This window comes from Polyodon spathula, chromosome 2 (assembly GCF_017654505.1).
Source record: "Polyodon spathula isolate WHYD16114869_AA chromosome 2, ASM1765450v1, whole genome shotgun sequence".
Lineage (NCBI taxonomy): Eukaryota > Metazoa > Chordata > Actinopteri > Acipenseriformes > Polyodontidae > Polyodon > Polyodon spathula.
The window spans coordinates 101,814,483-101,830,761 of record NC_054535.1 but is presented as its reverse complement, the minus strand read 5'-3'; the positions used below and the strand labels follow the sequence as shown (position 1 = coordinate 101,830,761).

Below are 16,279 nucleotides of genomic sequence, written 5' to 3'. Positions count from 1 at the left end.
TATAGACATGCAAACCAGTTTTAAAACCCATAAAATAGCAAAAAATGCTAAATTCTAAATAGGCCTAAGTGTTCACATGTAAATCCTTCTTCTAAAAAAGACGGCAACAGATTACAGAACTATGAATAACAGTTACTCTACAATAAGCTGCAAACTCAGCACACTTACATAATGTGCATATTAGGCACAGTACAGCAAGATAACCTTTTTGCTAAGCAAGTAAGCCAGCTTTTCATTACATGGGAACATTCTCAAAAAGGGTATTGGTTCAGACGTTACAACAGTGAGGTGGTGTACTGTACATAAATAGCTATCTGCACTGCTTTCAAAGACTACCTCCACACTTGTGATAAGACGCCTTATGAAATTACCAAGCTTGGCATCAGATACAGAATCTACATGGACATTAACTGTAGACATTAGCTCCATCAACAGGCCACGGACAGCTTACTGGTAGTGCTTCATATTCGCTCTCACACACACACACAAGAAACTACTAAATATTAGCACAAGCAATACTGTCATGAATCCACATTTACTTTGGGTTCTTTTCTTGTGTTTTATGCTTTCAAAAGAATGTTATACAAGTAAAAGGGTGACCTGCTTCCTAGTACAGAATCACCAAGTTGTGTTGCAGGTTCACCCTAATGGTCTATATCGCCAACTGGACCATTTTTAAAATTTTACCTCAAACTGAAGTATTACAAAAAAAAAGGACCACAAGGAGGAGGGCAGTGATAACGCTAACAGGAAAACAAACTGATTTCAAAATCTTGGTGGGCACCCTGTGGTAAAGTGGCAAAATCATCAGGTTGGCCAACCACTTACACTACCAGCTCTAGTTCGATAAAAGCAAAAAAACGTTGCTGTATGTTTGTGTTGAAACACTTATTTAGAACAGAAAGAGGAAACAAAAACAGCCAAAACTGGAAACCAAGTCAAAAATATACAGTTAAAAAAAAAGGAGTTGTCAGTATGGTAAAGCACATCACAAGCTTAAACAGCTTTTACCTCCTCCTGTCACTCTGTCCCTACGTCTGAATTGCTAATTGAACCACAGAGAAAAGCTGCCTCTTGCAGAGACTTATTTTGCAGTATAGTCCTGCACCTTAAAATCAAGAATGCTTGTTAAATGCACTTTAAAAAAAACAAGATGTACTTAATTTCCCATTACTCATCAAATATGGCTACTTCTTTGATCGTACTGGAATGGACCATTGAACCACAGGAGAGTCCGAGTGTGGGTCCCATGAAAGAACCCCACATTTTCAATATAAAGCACTTGGAATCAAAGTATTACCACTGATATACTTGTATGATTACGTTGATGTTTCCAAGTGTAATGACTATGAAGTTAGAGGAGTTAGGATGGGCTGGAGCCTCCCTAAGAGAATGTCCTGAATAGACGCATGACCGATGAGTAAGACTGGTACAGTATGTTAATAGTGAGACTTTACTAGCCAGTTCGGGGGTGAAAGGAGAAGGGATTTCCCAGTATGGAAGTATTTGTATTGGGTAGGAGGAAGGAGAGGATTTGGGGTAGGGTGTACTTTTTGATAAAGTGAAGTCACTTTGTTAGTTCTAAAGGAGAAATCATTATTGCTATCAATTCTTGTTTTTTTCATTTGCCGTCATCAGTTGCGTTTGTGGGGGCAGAAGACTTAAACAGATCCATGCTGTTTAAACTGAGTGATTGGGTTGTGAAATGTAGCAAGGACAGGGCTTGAGGAGAATTAATTTTCCTGTTTCTCTGTTGTATTGCACTGGATCAGCAAACACCACTGTGGCAGGCTGGTAAGTGGATAGAGGCCCAGAGACAGACTGCAGTTCAAACAAATATACTTTTATTATAAATAAACACAAAATAAACATGCACAAGGGCAAAATAAAGGGATTTAAACACAAATAAAGCAATACAAAAACAAAACTTGCAAAATTAAGGTTTCCAGGCTGGGCAATGCCTTCACTGGATTCACAAATACAAAAAACCACAAACACCAACCTGCCTCCTCAGCTCCCTCTTTCCAAATGAAGAGCAGAGGCCTCCTTTTATGTCAGGTGGCTGGGTGCTGATTGATCGTTAATTAAACTAATCATCTAATCAACCCCAGCCACCTGAACACAATGAACCAAGGCAGGTAGGGGAATTTAACCCCATCCCTGCCAATTTCTAAAGAGCAGAGCTGTGCTCTGCCACAACCACACACAGTTCATAGTTTGGCAATCGTATTGGAATCGTGTGGTTTTAAAATTTAATTAAATTGCATTAGTACTTTAGATCTGGGGGCAGGTTTAGCATTTCTCTCAAGATATATCTTAACAGCACAGCTCATCGGAATTATTAAAACAAAACCAAAAAAAAAAAAAAAAAAAAAGGTTGCATAACTGTCAAGATGTGGAGTTCATTTTAAACTTAAGACTTTATAAAACATCATGACTTGTTTGTCTAATACCAACAATCTTATAATGTATTTATATAACAAAAATAAATAATGAAGACAGGGTTCAAGCAGTCTTAGCCATTCTGAACTATGTTTTTTGGGGGGTTTTTGCACTCAGGAGGTCAAAGGCAGCTTTGTTTAATCAAATGTGAAATAAGACACTATAGAAAACTTAACTGCCTGTACTATTGTGGGTGTAAACTAGAGACTTTTCTGTTGGAAGCTCAAGCATACACTGGCACTTTGGCAAAAGACTTAAGAAAAAGTAGCCTGTATCTGTGAGGCTATCCTGAAGTATCCCGAAAATCTGCCTTCATCTGTCATTAAACAGAATCCCCCAGCCTTCTAAATGCAGCCAGATAAAATCTATACCATCCAATCTACTGTACAAGAACTAGAATTTGACACAGGACAGATGTCCTAATACACTCTACCTAAATGGTCCTGGTACAACTGATTGAGCAAACGTTGTTAAATGTATTTAGGGTAATAAAATCAAGTTCCTGTTCACCAGAAGTATTAAATGTATAATGGCATACCAGTAATAATAACACCACCACCACAAATGTATCCTTCCCAGCGACAGCGAGTGGAAGCGACAGCGAGTGGGAGAAGTACAGGCGTGGAAAAGTACAGAGCAGTTTCGAAGCAGTTTGAAAGCAGGTTGACGGCTGCAGAAGAAACTAAACTTAAAAAAAAAAAAAAAAAAACCTCAACATGGTCTTCAAGCCAGTAATCTGTGACACCTGCTTGATGTGGGAAATCCGAGAAAACCCAGCGGAGCTAAACCAAGTGTGCGTAAAGTGCCGCGCGATCCAGGATTTGCATAAACTAGTAAGTATGCTAGAAATGGAGCTGGAAGAAGTGAGACAGCAACAGGATCTTGAGGAACTGGCACACCCACAATTCATGGAAGTCTGCATCACCCCTAACAGACTGAAAGCCACCAGGGAGATAGAAGGTCAGAACAGCTGGGTTCAGGTAGGCAGAAGCAGGGAAAAAAAGAAACTTCGTCAAACACAACCACCAGAAATCAAAACAACCAACAAATTTGAGGAGCAGAACCAACAAGAGAATGAAAGGAACAACATCCAGGACCCTATTGACAGTGGTGACCAGACAGCAAAAAGAAGGGAGGTCATGATTGTTGGGGACTCCATATTGAGAAACACAGCAAGTTCAATTCACAGTTTAGACCCCCTTACTACAACAGTGTGCTGCCTTCCGGGAGCCTCGGTCAAGCACATCACTGAAAACGTGGACAGGCTCCTAGAACGAACAGGAGACGACCCGGTAGTAGTCGTCCACATCGGTACAAACAACATTGGAAGAGACAGACCAAAATCCCTGCAAAACAAATTCAGAGAGCTAGGAAGGAAATTAAAAGAGAAAACCAAAACTGTGGTATTTTCTGGTATACTACCCGCACCTTGCAAAGGACCATATGGACAGCTGGAAATAATTAATCAAAACGAATGGCTGAAGACGTGGTGCACACGGGAAGGCTTCACCTATCTTGATCATTGGACCACATTCTACAACGAGGACTATCCATTTAAATAACAAGGGAACTAGTCTACTCGGAGAAAAGATCCTCGAGCAGGTTCGGAAGCATTTAAACTAGAAAGGAAGGGGGGAGAAATCAACAAAAAAACAGAAGGGAGACCGCATCAAAACAAGAACAACAACTCAGGTAAGACAACCATTAAATGTATTTATCTAAATGCTAGAAGTATCAGAAACAAAATTCTAGAACTTGAAGCTACTGCACTAACAGGTAACTATGATGTGATAGGTGTTACAGAAACGTGGTTATCTGAGAGTGATGGGGACGAATATAATATTTGTGGGTATACACTGTATAGGAAAGACAGGCAGGACAGAAGAGGAGGAGGGGTAGCGCTATACATAAGAAACAGTCTTGAAGCCCAGGTGTTAAACCTGGACAAAGAAAATAAAACCGAACCAATATGGGTCAGAATAACAGACAAAAATTCAAAGGGCATAATAATAGGAGCATGCTATAGACCGCCAGATTCAGACGGTGAGCACAATAATCTGTTATACAATGACATTAGAAATGTGTGTAGCAAAGGAGAAGCCATACTAATGGGGGATTTCAACTTCCCCCAAATAAAATGGGAAAACCCGGTGGGTAGCGCGAAGGATGAAATAGAAATGGTGGAAATGACAAATGACTGCTTCCTAACACAATTTGTGAAGGCACCCACTAGAGGGGAGGCATGCCTTAATTTAGTCTTTTCAAATAACGAAGATAAAATAACTAAAACAGAGGTCAGAGAACACCCACAGAAGAAGGATGGTTGTTCTTCAAAAATGTAGTACTAGCGGCGCAAAACAATTATATCCCTAAAGTAGACAAATCTAAATGTAAAACTAAATTGCCAAAATGGTTTAATAGATCAATTAAAAAAAAATATTCAGTGAAAAAAGGCACTTTACAGAGCATTAAAAAAGGACCAAAAAGAAAGTACGCAGAAAGAGTACACAGAACTGCAAACGCAAGTCAAAAAGGAAGTTAGAAAGGCCAAGAGAGAAATAGAAATGAACATTGCTAAGGGAGCTAAAACCAATTCCAAAATGTTTTTCCAATATTACAACAGCAAGAGAACATTCAAAAGAGGAGATTAAATGTTTAAGAGATACAAATGGCAAAATCATAGAGGAAGAAAAAAAAAATAGCAAATATGTTAAATGATTACTTTTCACAAGTTTTTACAAAGGAAGATACTGACAACATGCTCCACATGTCATCCAGTTCCTATCCAGTTTTAAATAACTTTAGCATAACTGAGGCAGAAGTGTTAAAGGGACTAGGAGCTCTTAAAATAAACAAATCTCCTGGGCCAGACGAGATCCTCCCAGTAGTACTCAAAGAAATGAAAGAAGTAATTTACAAACCGCTAACCAAGATCATGCAGCAGTCTCTTGACATAGGGGTGGTACCGACAGACTGGAAAATTGCAAACGTAATACCGATCCACAAAAAGGGAAACAAAACTGAACCAGGTAACTACAGACCAGTAAGCCTGACTTCTATTATATGCAAACTTATGGAAACTATAATAAGATCCAAAATGGAAAATTACCTATATGGTAACAGGGTCCTGGGAGACAGTCAACATGGTTTTAGGAAAGGGAGATCGTGCCTAACTAACTTGCTTGATTTTTTTGAGGATGCAACATCGATAATGGATAATTGCAAAGCATATGACATGGTTTATTTAGATTTCCAGAAAGCTTTTGACAAAGTCCCGCACAAAAGATTAATTCTCAAACTGAACGCAGTTGGGATTCAAGGAAACACATGTACATGGATTAGGGAGTGGTTAACATGTAGAAAACAGAAAGTACTGATTAGAGGAAAAACCTCAGAATGGAGTGTGGTAACCAGCGGTGTACCACAGGGATCAGTATTAGGTCCTCTGCTATTCCTAATCTACATTAATGATTTAGACTTGTTAAATTTGCAGACGACACAAAAGTAGGAGGAGTGGCAAACACTGTTGCAGCAGCAAAGGTCATTCAAAATGATCTAGACAAGATTCAGAACTGGGCAGACACATGGCAAATGACATTTAATAGAGAAAAGTGTAAGGTACTGCACGCAGGAAATAAAAATGTACATTATAAATATCATATGGGAGATACTGAAATTGGAGAAGGAATCTATGAAAAAGACCTAGGAGTTTTTGTTGACTCAGAAATGTCGTCATCTAGACAATGTGGGGAAGCTATAAAAAAGGCTAACAAGATGCTCGGATACATTGTGAAAAGTGTTGAATTTAAATCAAGGGAAGTAATGTTAAAACTGTACAATGCACTAGTAAGACCTCATCTTGAATATTGTGTTCAGTTCTGGTCACCTCGCTATAAAAAAGATATTGCTGCTCTAGAAAGAGTGCAAAGAAGAGCGACCAGAATTATTCCGGGCTTAAAAGGCATGTCATATGCAGACAGGCTAAAAGAATTGAATCTGTTCAGTCTTGAACAAAGAAGACTACGTGGCGACCTAATTCAAGCATTCAAAATTCTAAAAGGTATTGACAGTGTCGACGCAAGGGACTTTTTCAGCCTGAAAAAAGAAACAAGGACCAGGGGTCACAAATGGAGTTTAGAAAAAGGGGCATTCAGAACAGAAAATAGGAGACACTTTTTTTACACAGAGAATTGTGAGGGTCTGGAATCAACTCCCCAGTAATGTTGTTGAAGCTGACACCCTGGGATCCTTCAAGAAGCTGCTTGATGAGATTTTGGGATCAATAAGCTACTAACAACCGAACGAGCAAGATGGGCCGAATGGCCTCCTCTCGTTTGTAAACTTTCTTATGTTCTTATGTTCTAAATCTTCAACCGTGGTGCTGCCTGCCTTCCTGGCAGCATGGTTTAAAGTAATGTATTAACAATTTCTACCGTTTGGAAGAATACTCCTAATTCTCTAGGAGGTCATTTGGCAGGGTTCAGGATTTAATGTTACTCGTACTCCTGTGGTTTAGAAGAGAGAAAATGTACCTGAATTATTACATTAAATGAAAGATATTTGGGAAGTTTCTTGGCATTGTAGATATCATAAATCTTGCTTTTGTAAAAGCATTCTCTGCCAAGTGACAGGTTTGTTAACACAAACACATGGTGATCACTTCAAGCTAGGGGAAAAAAAAAACAAAAAAAAAAAACACACACACTAGGTGGTCAGAGAAGCCATATATAACATTTTCCTCACATGCCAAACTGTGAAGGAAAGGAAACCGCAGAAAAGAAATCCTGTTCCAAAATTGTCAGAAAAATAATTCCAGCAATTCCTTCAAAGGAATTCCCAGAAAGGCTGCAAATATTTCCACAAAGCTTTTCTGAACCAACACATTCGTAAGTTGAGTAGAAAGCCTCAATATGGTTACATTTCTAAATCCAAGTTGGTAAACATTATTTTGTTATTTGCATAAGGGAACTAAACAAACAGACATCTTACACAGCCCAAGAGAACATTTAATGTTTCCCCATTATGAGAAGTGCCAACTAATGTAATAAATATTAGTCTGCAGTGCTTCAGGAGAGACAGTAAAACAAAGTCTTTGATTACTCTGGTTACTGTATGCATGATAACTATTACATTTATCAGCCTGTCATATAATACATGCACCAATCACAGTGAAAACTTACCCCCTGGAGTCCCTTGAATTGAATAGATGGTTGAGAGGATGGTACGTTCTATAAAAAGAAAAAAAACATTGGTGAAAAAGCAGCAATTCTAATTTTACCAATATTTAAATTCCAAAGTGGAATATTTTGCCAGTTTGTTGTCAAAGGTTAAATTATGCTATGTACAACCTGAGATGTGGTTTGAGACACCCAAGGTAAAATAAACACACTATGCACAAGGAAGCAAGGTTTGTTATTTTCAGACACTGAAAGGAGTAAGGAGTTAAGACTGTATTTTTCCCCACTTACTCCTGGATTGTAGAAAGTCTCAACAGCTCAGAAACAAAGATTTAAATCAGAAACACACATATCCCCCAACACCGCTCTCAGTGTGATAAATAAGCAGACCCACTGTCCGGAACGTAAAAAAGCACATCACAAATGGACAGGTTTCTCCATACTGTAACACCACAGCAAATAATGGAATACGATTTTCATATTGAATCAACTGGATGATTGATGCAACCCAATAACTGTAAACTCATGACACTGTACAAATGAAAAGGAATCAGTAAATACAACCAGAATAGGATCAATAACTAAAGAATGTCCAAATCAAGCTTTATTACAACTGGATAAGCCGCTCAGATACAGTACAGCATGTCCAGCTAAAGACATACGATACGTTGGAGGTGTCCAATCACAGTGCTGGAGGGCCATTTCACTCCAGGTTTAACAGGTAACATGATATACTGTAATTATCAAACTCCAGGGTCCAGCTAAACAGGGTTGGAACAAAGACTAGGAGTGGAAGGGTCAACGTTGGCCACCTGTGCAATAAATAATGTTCCTCCACCATGCTCTGCAAGGTTAATAACAAGTTGCTATCAGGGCTGAAGTTAAAACTGTTTTGGTCTGCTGTAGATAAGGCTTCAGAAACCCACACCCAGGTTACTAACCAATAGATTAATATACACCTTTATATTACTGTAAACTCATTCAATATTTAAGTGTGCTCATGATTGAATAAACCAAAACAATATTTTAGTAGGGAAAATGTGTTGCAAGTACAAAAATAAAAGTTAAAATCCATGAAAGAATACCAAGTTGAAATGCACACAATAAAGAGCCCATTCACACTTCTGTGCAGACCCAGGGCCGTCGCATTATTAGGTCTGCAACCCCCGCTCATATTTGCAGTTTAAGGCGTGTGACTGAAAAGCTATGATAAGAAAAGATAACGTCAGGCAATCGTAGTTCCGGCTAGGAGTACCACATACACACACTGAATACGTCTTTGGAAAACCCAGAGTCTGTACTTTTAAACAAGCCTTGAACAGACAGGTGGATTTTATGGTGCCCGAGTAATATATGTGCGTAACCTTTGGTGTGTTGGTGCCCCAACACACCAAAGGTTACGCATATATATTAAAGCGAAAGTCACCGCTTGCAAGCCACCGCTTTTTTTTTTTTTTTTTTTTTTTTTTTTAAAACTGGTTACTTAGAAAGACTACAGCATGTCTCAAAGATATTGCGATGTCTATCGCAGGCTCGCAGAATCACGTACAAGAGAATAAAGTCTCGCGGCACTTAAAAAATCCAGCACAACTTTTATTTATTTATTTTAACCAGAATATTCAGGCTCACAGCGGTTTCGTCACCAACACCCACTTCCTAAGAAATTGTGATAGCGTTTCAGTCCCTCTAAATTGGGTGGAAAACAGGGTAGCTTGGTGTCTTAAAATATCTCTGTGGGATTTTCCTGGCACTGAAAGTTAAATATGCAAAAGCAACATGGAAAATGTACGATTCCCGAGTTCCCCACTGCTTATACTGTTAGGTTAGTCCACCATAGTACCCCCCACTCCTTGAGAAAACAAATTCCAACGTGAGGTACAGATTTTAATTGCCATTTCTTTTACTGTAAATGTTTTGTTAGATGTTTATTTCCATGAGGCTTATGAAGTCTGAATGCCTTTATGGACCGATATGCAAACTTCTATACATCTTCATGGAAAAAGAAAGTGGCAGAAGTTACACATTTTCATACCAAACCATTCTCTGACAACACCCCTAAAACTCACCAGCTACTGTACATTGATCTAGGAGCATAACCCCATGCTGTGTGAGCAAACACCCTTCTGCTTCTTACTGTCAAGTTGAGACTGTGTCCTGCTGAGCATGCTTCTGCATGCCTCGCCTCAAGAAACAGTCTGGTAGAAACTAGATTTAAAAAAAAAAAAAAAAAAACTAACTGCTGCATCTCTAACAGCTGATCACACAGGCCACAGTTTCAGATGAGGTACTATTAATAGCTGGTTAACAAAGTATGAAAATATGGGACCAGAGATTCTGATGCAATTGACTGATTTATCCAAAAATTATTTGAGCCCAACACATACAACACCACTTTCTTTCATCTGCCCGATTGTTATGCTGAACAGTCGGCCAGTTCTCTACGCCGTCACTACACTTTTACAGGAATCAGCTCAGTCTGCTTTTGTTGCACAACCAAATGAGAAAAAGCAGTCATCCTGAAATCACAGACCTGCTTTTCGGTGCCAGAAAGGGGGTGGACATACTGTAAAAGCTGAGTGATATCAGTTCCAACCAATCCATGTGCTAAAGCATTTTACTGGCAGGAGGGTAGAGTGTGCTGGTACACAGATGAGACTAAAACAGTGTTTTTACTGGCAAGTGGAGGTGAACTTAAGCCTGCACAAGAGGGGCAGGGCTTACACTGACAAAACATGAGAACACGTCATTTTGATCAGAACATCCAAGAGCCCAATTAAGTGCTTTATGACACATCTGTTTTGAAACTTCCCATTCACTTGGATTACTGAATCATTTGCTGCCATTATAGTGGATACAGATTCAAGGAGTTAGGCTTACATTTCTATCACCTTGGAACATGCTGATATGGCTAGCCTAAAAAAAAAAAAAAAAAAAAACAACATTTCTTTCAAAATATCAACCAGTAACAAGATACAGTATGTTTTTCATACACCTATTAGGGACAGTGCAAGTGCATTTCTCAAAGCTGGTGGCATCTCTCTATTCCCACATGGGCACCCTCACCATGCAGCTGGAAACAGAACACGTTTCTACTTCGAAGCATTGGTACTATTACAGCTTTGTTTTAATAATGTACTTAACATGAAAATCCTGCCCCTACAATATGAAGCTGGTTGTTACTCAAGCTAGTTTGCAGCCTTTGGCTCAGTAAGGTTCTAATGATAAGTTGCCTACTTCCCCTTAAAAGGCCATGCACAGTTGCTAGCTACAGTTTGAGTTGACTGGATGCTTGACAAGAGTTAAATTAGCTACAGATATAGTCCCATGTGCACCCCCCTGACTGGATACTGAGACTAATCAATACATTCCGCTACAAAAAAAAAAAAAAAAAAATAATAAATAATAATAATGCAAGGGCAAAAATACCCAGTGGGAGTGTGCCAGTGTAAAGTGAATCAGTGTCTGTTTGGCAGGGAAAACTCTGATGACCCATTGGAGAAGTATAACCTTTACTCAATTCTGATCTGGTGTGCTTCTTGCCAATTAATTGGCCCATATATGTACAGCACAATTGGAGTGTCAAGTTTGCAGTACCTTATACATGTGCACAAAACCTTAACATACTTTTCTACAGTTCCTTTAAACTAATCACCACATCCTTAATACTTTCAAGCAAATTTGGCAATTGGTATGTTACATTCATTGGATTCAGAAAGTTGTAATTATAAACACTACCACAGTTGCAAAAAATGGGAACATGTTAATTTCTTGCATGCTGAAGTTGACTTTAAAACAGCAATCAAACTTAATCATGAAAAGTGATGTTTGACTGGAAATGATCCCTCGAATGGCATGCAGCAACAACATTCTTTCAGGCAGATTTACAATCCAAAACCCACTAGAATTATTCATTCCTCTCAGAACATTCAGCAAATGAATATGATTCCAGGTCTCTGAGGTCCTGGAAATTAAAGCTAGCATTATGTCTGGTATTGAAAGGCAATAAATAGTCTGTCTAACTTGGTTTTGGGAAAAAGGGTTTTTAAAAAAAAAAAAAAAAAAAAAAAAGTTTAAAACTGTGGCACAATGTGAAATGAATTCGCTGATGGTTAGGGTTTCTTTGACGTATTCAATGTTATGCAAGATCGCATTCCAATCAATTGTCCCATCCACTGAGGTTAGATCTTTCTCCCATATTTTGTTAACAGCTGGCAGCTTATATGAAGCCTTCAGCAGATGAGTATCGCAGAGACCAGCCCTCTACAGGCCATTCATTATAGACTTCCAACCCCCAGGGAACCCCATAAGCACGTAAAGCAGAGCACAGTCTGATAGAATTAAAGATGATCCTCGTAATTTGAAGAGTGAGGTAAAATCCTGTAGGGCTGTGCCCGAAGGTTCGTTCGCTAGCCTGGGATTTGAAGATTGTTTTAAATATTCCAAGCTTCGTCACACGGGTTCACACACTGCATGTTTTTTTTGTTCTTACTATTAACAGAAACTGTGACAGTGTGACTATTATAAATCACACATTACATGTAACTCGCATGCAAAATTTGATCTGTATAATGCATATTACATAAACAAAAGTGGTTTATAAAATTCGCTACCACATCATTACACAAAACGTACAACTCGAGCACAGTATAGTATCCAAAGCAGTGGGCTTGTACCTCTAATGCGTCACTGATGTATGTACTGAATACCTAGTGCAGAAGACAGTGTAAGAAGTGCTATGGTAGAATGTCTGAAACAATATAAGATAACACAAATAATTTTAAAATTTTGAAAACTGAGCACTGTCCGCCCCTCCAGCTCGTGTTATCCAGAGCCAAACATTTAATTTCTTCATTCGCCACCTCTACAGCAAGGTGTTGTACAGCGTAAGCTGTATTTAAAGAAATGTCTCGAAACCCCTCTGCTGTTTGATTTTTTTTGTTAAAATGCCCAGACAACTTAAAAAAAAAAAAAGTTGACTAGAAGCTGTGCAAGCAACTCGTATCATGTGGTTTAAGGTCACTTGACAAGTGTAAGTTCATATTATTATTAGTATTAAATATTTTTAGTAGTAGTAAAACGTGACCAAACCTGCTTGTAATAGTGACTTAAATAAAGCTTTGTCCTCTACAGTTGGTGCTGGTGCAATGCAAACTTACTGTATAGATCGCAAACAGGCTCAATTACGTGTAAATAAACAAATGCAACCCAAAGTGACCCTGGGATTGAATATGCAGGGTCTTCATCTTGCCCTTCTCCAAACATGTTCCTGTCTCTCCTCAACATGAGCCAAGTATCGCCGCATCAGGAAGTGTACCACAGCAGCCATCCTGAAGCCAATGACAGGTCTCTCCAGGTATGTGCTTTTATATAGCTCTTAGTCACTCGCTTCTACAATGATTTGCACCTTGTAAGTAGTGTCAAGTTTTTGGAGTGTCAGCAATTGCCTAAGTGCAAGGCAAAATCCTTACATCATATTGTGTTTGTATCCCACCTAATTCCATGCTCTTTTCATTTGAATGGATTTCAATATAAAATTAATGGATTAATGATGGCAAATTGCAAATTTGACAGCGGGTGCAGAACGCCTGGTGAACACCATTATTTACATACGCCGCATTTTTAGCGATCGGTAAAATCAGACTTTACAGCTGCTAAACACAATTTACAGCCACATTATACAACGTATGGGGGGTTTTGCACCTATTTTGCCAGAGAGGAGAGTGTCGGCGCCATTTCATTTTCTGCCCCACATGCTTTTCTACCATCTCCAGTTTGCTATTATATTTGCAATGACAGGACCAAAGTGTAGATAAAATAAAAAGGCACAACTTCTGGTCACATAAAACCAAAACACCCTCCTTCATGTTATCAGGAAAAAACACATGTAGCCAATAGTGCCTGCTTGCTTGGCCTCAAATTGTGCACACTTAAGCAACAGAAAACGGTTTTAGGTTTGAGAATTTACTGTACGCATTTTTTTGATTTCGTATTTTATATTGTGCATGTTTTACCTGCAGGGGAATTCACATTGGAAGTGTGATTTACAATAATGAAGCTTTCATTTTACACCTCTGACAGTGGCCATTACCATCTACTGGATTCTTTTAGTTCTAGTGCCCCCTACCGATTTCCTCCAGCAACTTGTTTTCCATGAAAGCCAATCTGCCAAGTAATGTCTCAGCCTGGCCTTGTAAAACTCCACAACCCAAGGGGCACGTTGCAGATGCAGTGGCAGGATGTAATGGAAATAACAGTTTTAAGCAATGGTAGGCACTACAAGACTGACTGGAACAACCGATATATCCAATGGTAACAAATTATATTGTATTTGTGTAGGTTTTACATGAATATCTATCCATTGAATTCAAATTAATTTTTAAAACTGCTTAGCAATATAACACTTCTAGTCAATGCAAGTCAACCCAACACAAGTGCCGGTTCAAATCCTACATGTATTTTTTTTTTTTTTTTTAAAGGAGAAGTGTCAGAACAAAACAGTTGCATAAAATAAAGGAGACTACACATCATCTTTCAATGAACAGGCACTCAGATGGAAGAGCAATGTACAGTAGCCATTAATGCAGGATCATTTCATGATTTAGTAGTAAAATACAAGGAAAAAAAAAACACTGTACAGGTCACTAGAAAAAGCATACTATATAGCTTTAAGAAAGGCAATGCCCAGTAAGCAGATCTCTGCTGAGCACAAAAAAAAAATAAAAAAAAATAAACTCCTTTAATTGTTCCACATGGCCTGTTTAAATACTGATGGTAAGGGGAATAAAGGAATAACATCCAACAGGACCACAGGTCAAATGAAAAAGTTAACTAAGTATTCGCCCTTTTAAACCCAACCGATTTTGCCAACTCGTTATCGGCCCAGAAACAGAAATAATGCAATCCCCACTCCTGGGCCACAACACGTACTACTTTTTCAATCCATGCAATCAACAATTTAAAAGGTTAATCGGGGTTTTAAAAAGGTTAGAGGCTGCGACAGACAACGACTACTGAAATAATAATACAACGATCTGGTCGCTGATATCCTTACGCTGGGTGCAATTAAACGCATTTCCAAAATCGAAATACGTCTTAAAATTGTAACATACAACAAAAATATCGGATTAAAAACGCTTTGAACTAAAACATTAAAATGTGCCGTACTGTTGCGTTAGGGGGAAACACTAGAAGCACCACATCACCACCCAACCCCCACTGCCGGCGGTGAATAAAAAAAAAAATCCCATCTATATAAATGTACTCAAAGATAAAATAACTGCCATTTAGAATTACCTCGAAAGTGACACTACTGGGTTTTTTTTTTTTTTTTTAAAGATGTTTATTCAACATCATTAAAACGACTTCGTACAGCCCAGGAGTTATTTAATAAACAATCAAACATTTGAAATATTCCAGTGGGAAGTTCCGGAGATATGGCCAAGTAGCAACGCAAATAAAACAAACACTGCTAAATATATTTACGTTTGGAAACAAAGTGCATGAAATAGTAAATGTTAATATATTTAAAAAACACATATCTCAGCAAAATGGTTCACACAGCTGGAGTTTGGCTCCGTTTACTGGGGCAACTCAGCCTGAGAATAAGAGCAGCTGGCAGCAAACCGAATAGTTTTTCAAACTGACAAATTTATAATTTACAATATTTTCGATAAAATAAATCTATCACGTCTTAGGTTTGACTGTTGTCGTTTGTTTTTATTGATGTAAATTACTTTTCACCTTTAATATTTGGCTTCTAATTTATTACATTCACATTTCATATTTGTTGTTCGACCCAGTTGTGTCATCACCATGGTCGACTTTCAATTGCCATATATTTAATTTATTTTTCGTTTTATTTTCATTCTCGGTTTTTTTTTTTTTTTTATTCATATTATTTTAAACAATACTTATTCTTGTTATATCCTGTTAGCTAGACTTACACAGTCAACGCCACACAAAACACATATGATTCATACATAGGACCTGTGCTTAGTACCTGACTGATGGTTCATAAAGTTTAAATTTGTTAACTTTTACCTTTTGTTAGTTATGTTATCACAGTTTTAAGTCCACGCATACAACATGAACCTATCAAAACACACATTCCGTCTCCTGTAATTATTTTAAGCGTGTACCTTGCAGCTCTGGTAATTTTCCAGTGCCCTGAATGCTGTCTCTGTTAATTTGACATGTAACACTGAGAGTTTGCCGGGGTTCAATCTCCCACAGGACAGCCCATACCTCCCATCCTCACACAGCGCCGCCATCTTCAGCTCCCCTCAGCCATCCCTCTGACGTACACTCAAATACTGGGCACAACCTAACCGCGCGGAGAAGGCGGGACGTTGCCTCCTATTGTGTTCACAGAGTGTGAGCGTGGATGGCACTTGCAGGACTTTCTGATTGGTTGCTAAAGTCTTTGACACGGCGATGGTTTCGAGTCCCAGTTCACAGACCATTGGTTGATCTTCTGATCTTTCCTCATGCACTTAGCAGAGATGGGGCTTGTAGACTCTCCTATCAGCTGTGTTGCGTCTTAACGTCATGGCAACGGTCGTACTTTTTCACGTCAGAGTATTTGACATCAGTAGTACCTTGTGAAGGAGATTACGTCAGGTCAGTATGGGGTGCTGTAAGTATGCCTAATAATTTGATGC

General features: G+C 38.7%; 1 protein-coding gene across 3 annotated transcripts in view; it reads right to left on the bottom strand.

The window, feature by feature from the left end:
* The window catches only part of LOC121305822 (RNA polymerase II elongation factor ELL2-like), a 45,828-nt gene extending 29,907 nt beyond the window's left edge, over positions 1-15,921 (bottom strand). For all 3 annotated transcript variants that reach the window (XR_005948126.1, XR_005948125.1, XM_041237501.1), the window contains exons 1-2: positions 15,758-15,921; positions 7,623-7,670 (exon numbers count right to left, since the gene is read on the bottom strand). Coding sequence is in view for 1 of the 3 variants with exons in the window: in XM_041237501.1 (XP_041093435.1) it covers positions 7,623-7,670; positions 15,758-15,889 (180 nt within the window). In the remaining 2 variants the exon portion in view is untranslated. The remainder of the gene's footprint in view (positions 1-7,622; positions 7,671-15,757) is intronic.
* Between the last annotated feature and the right edge of the window lie 358 nt (positions 15,922-16,279).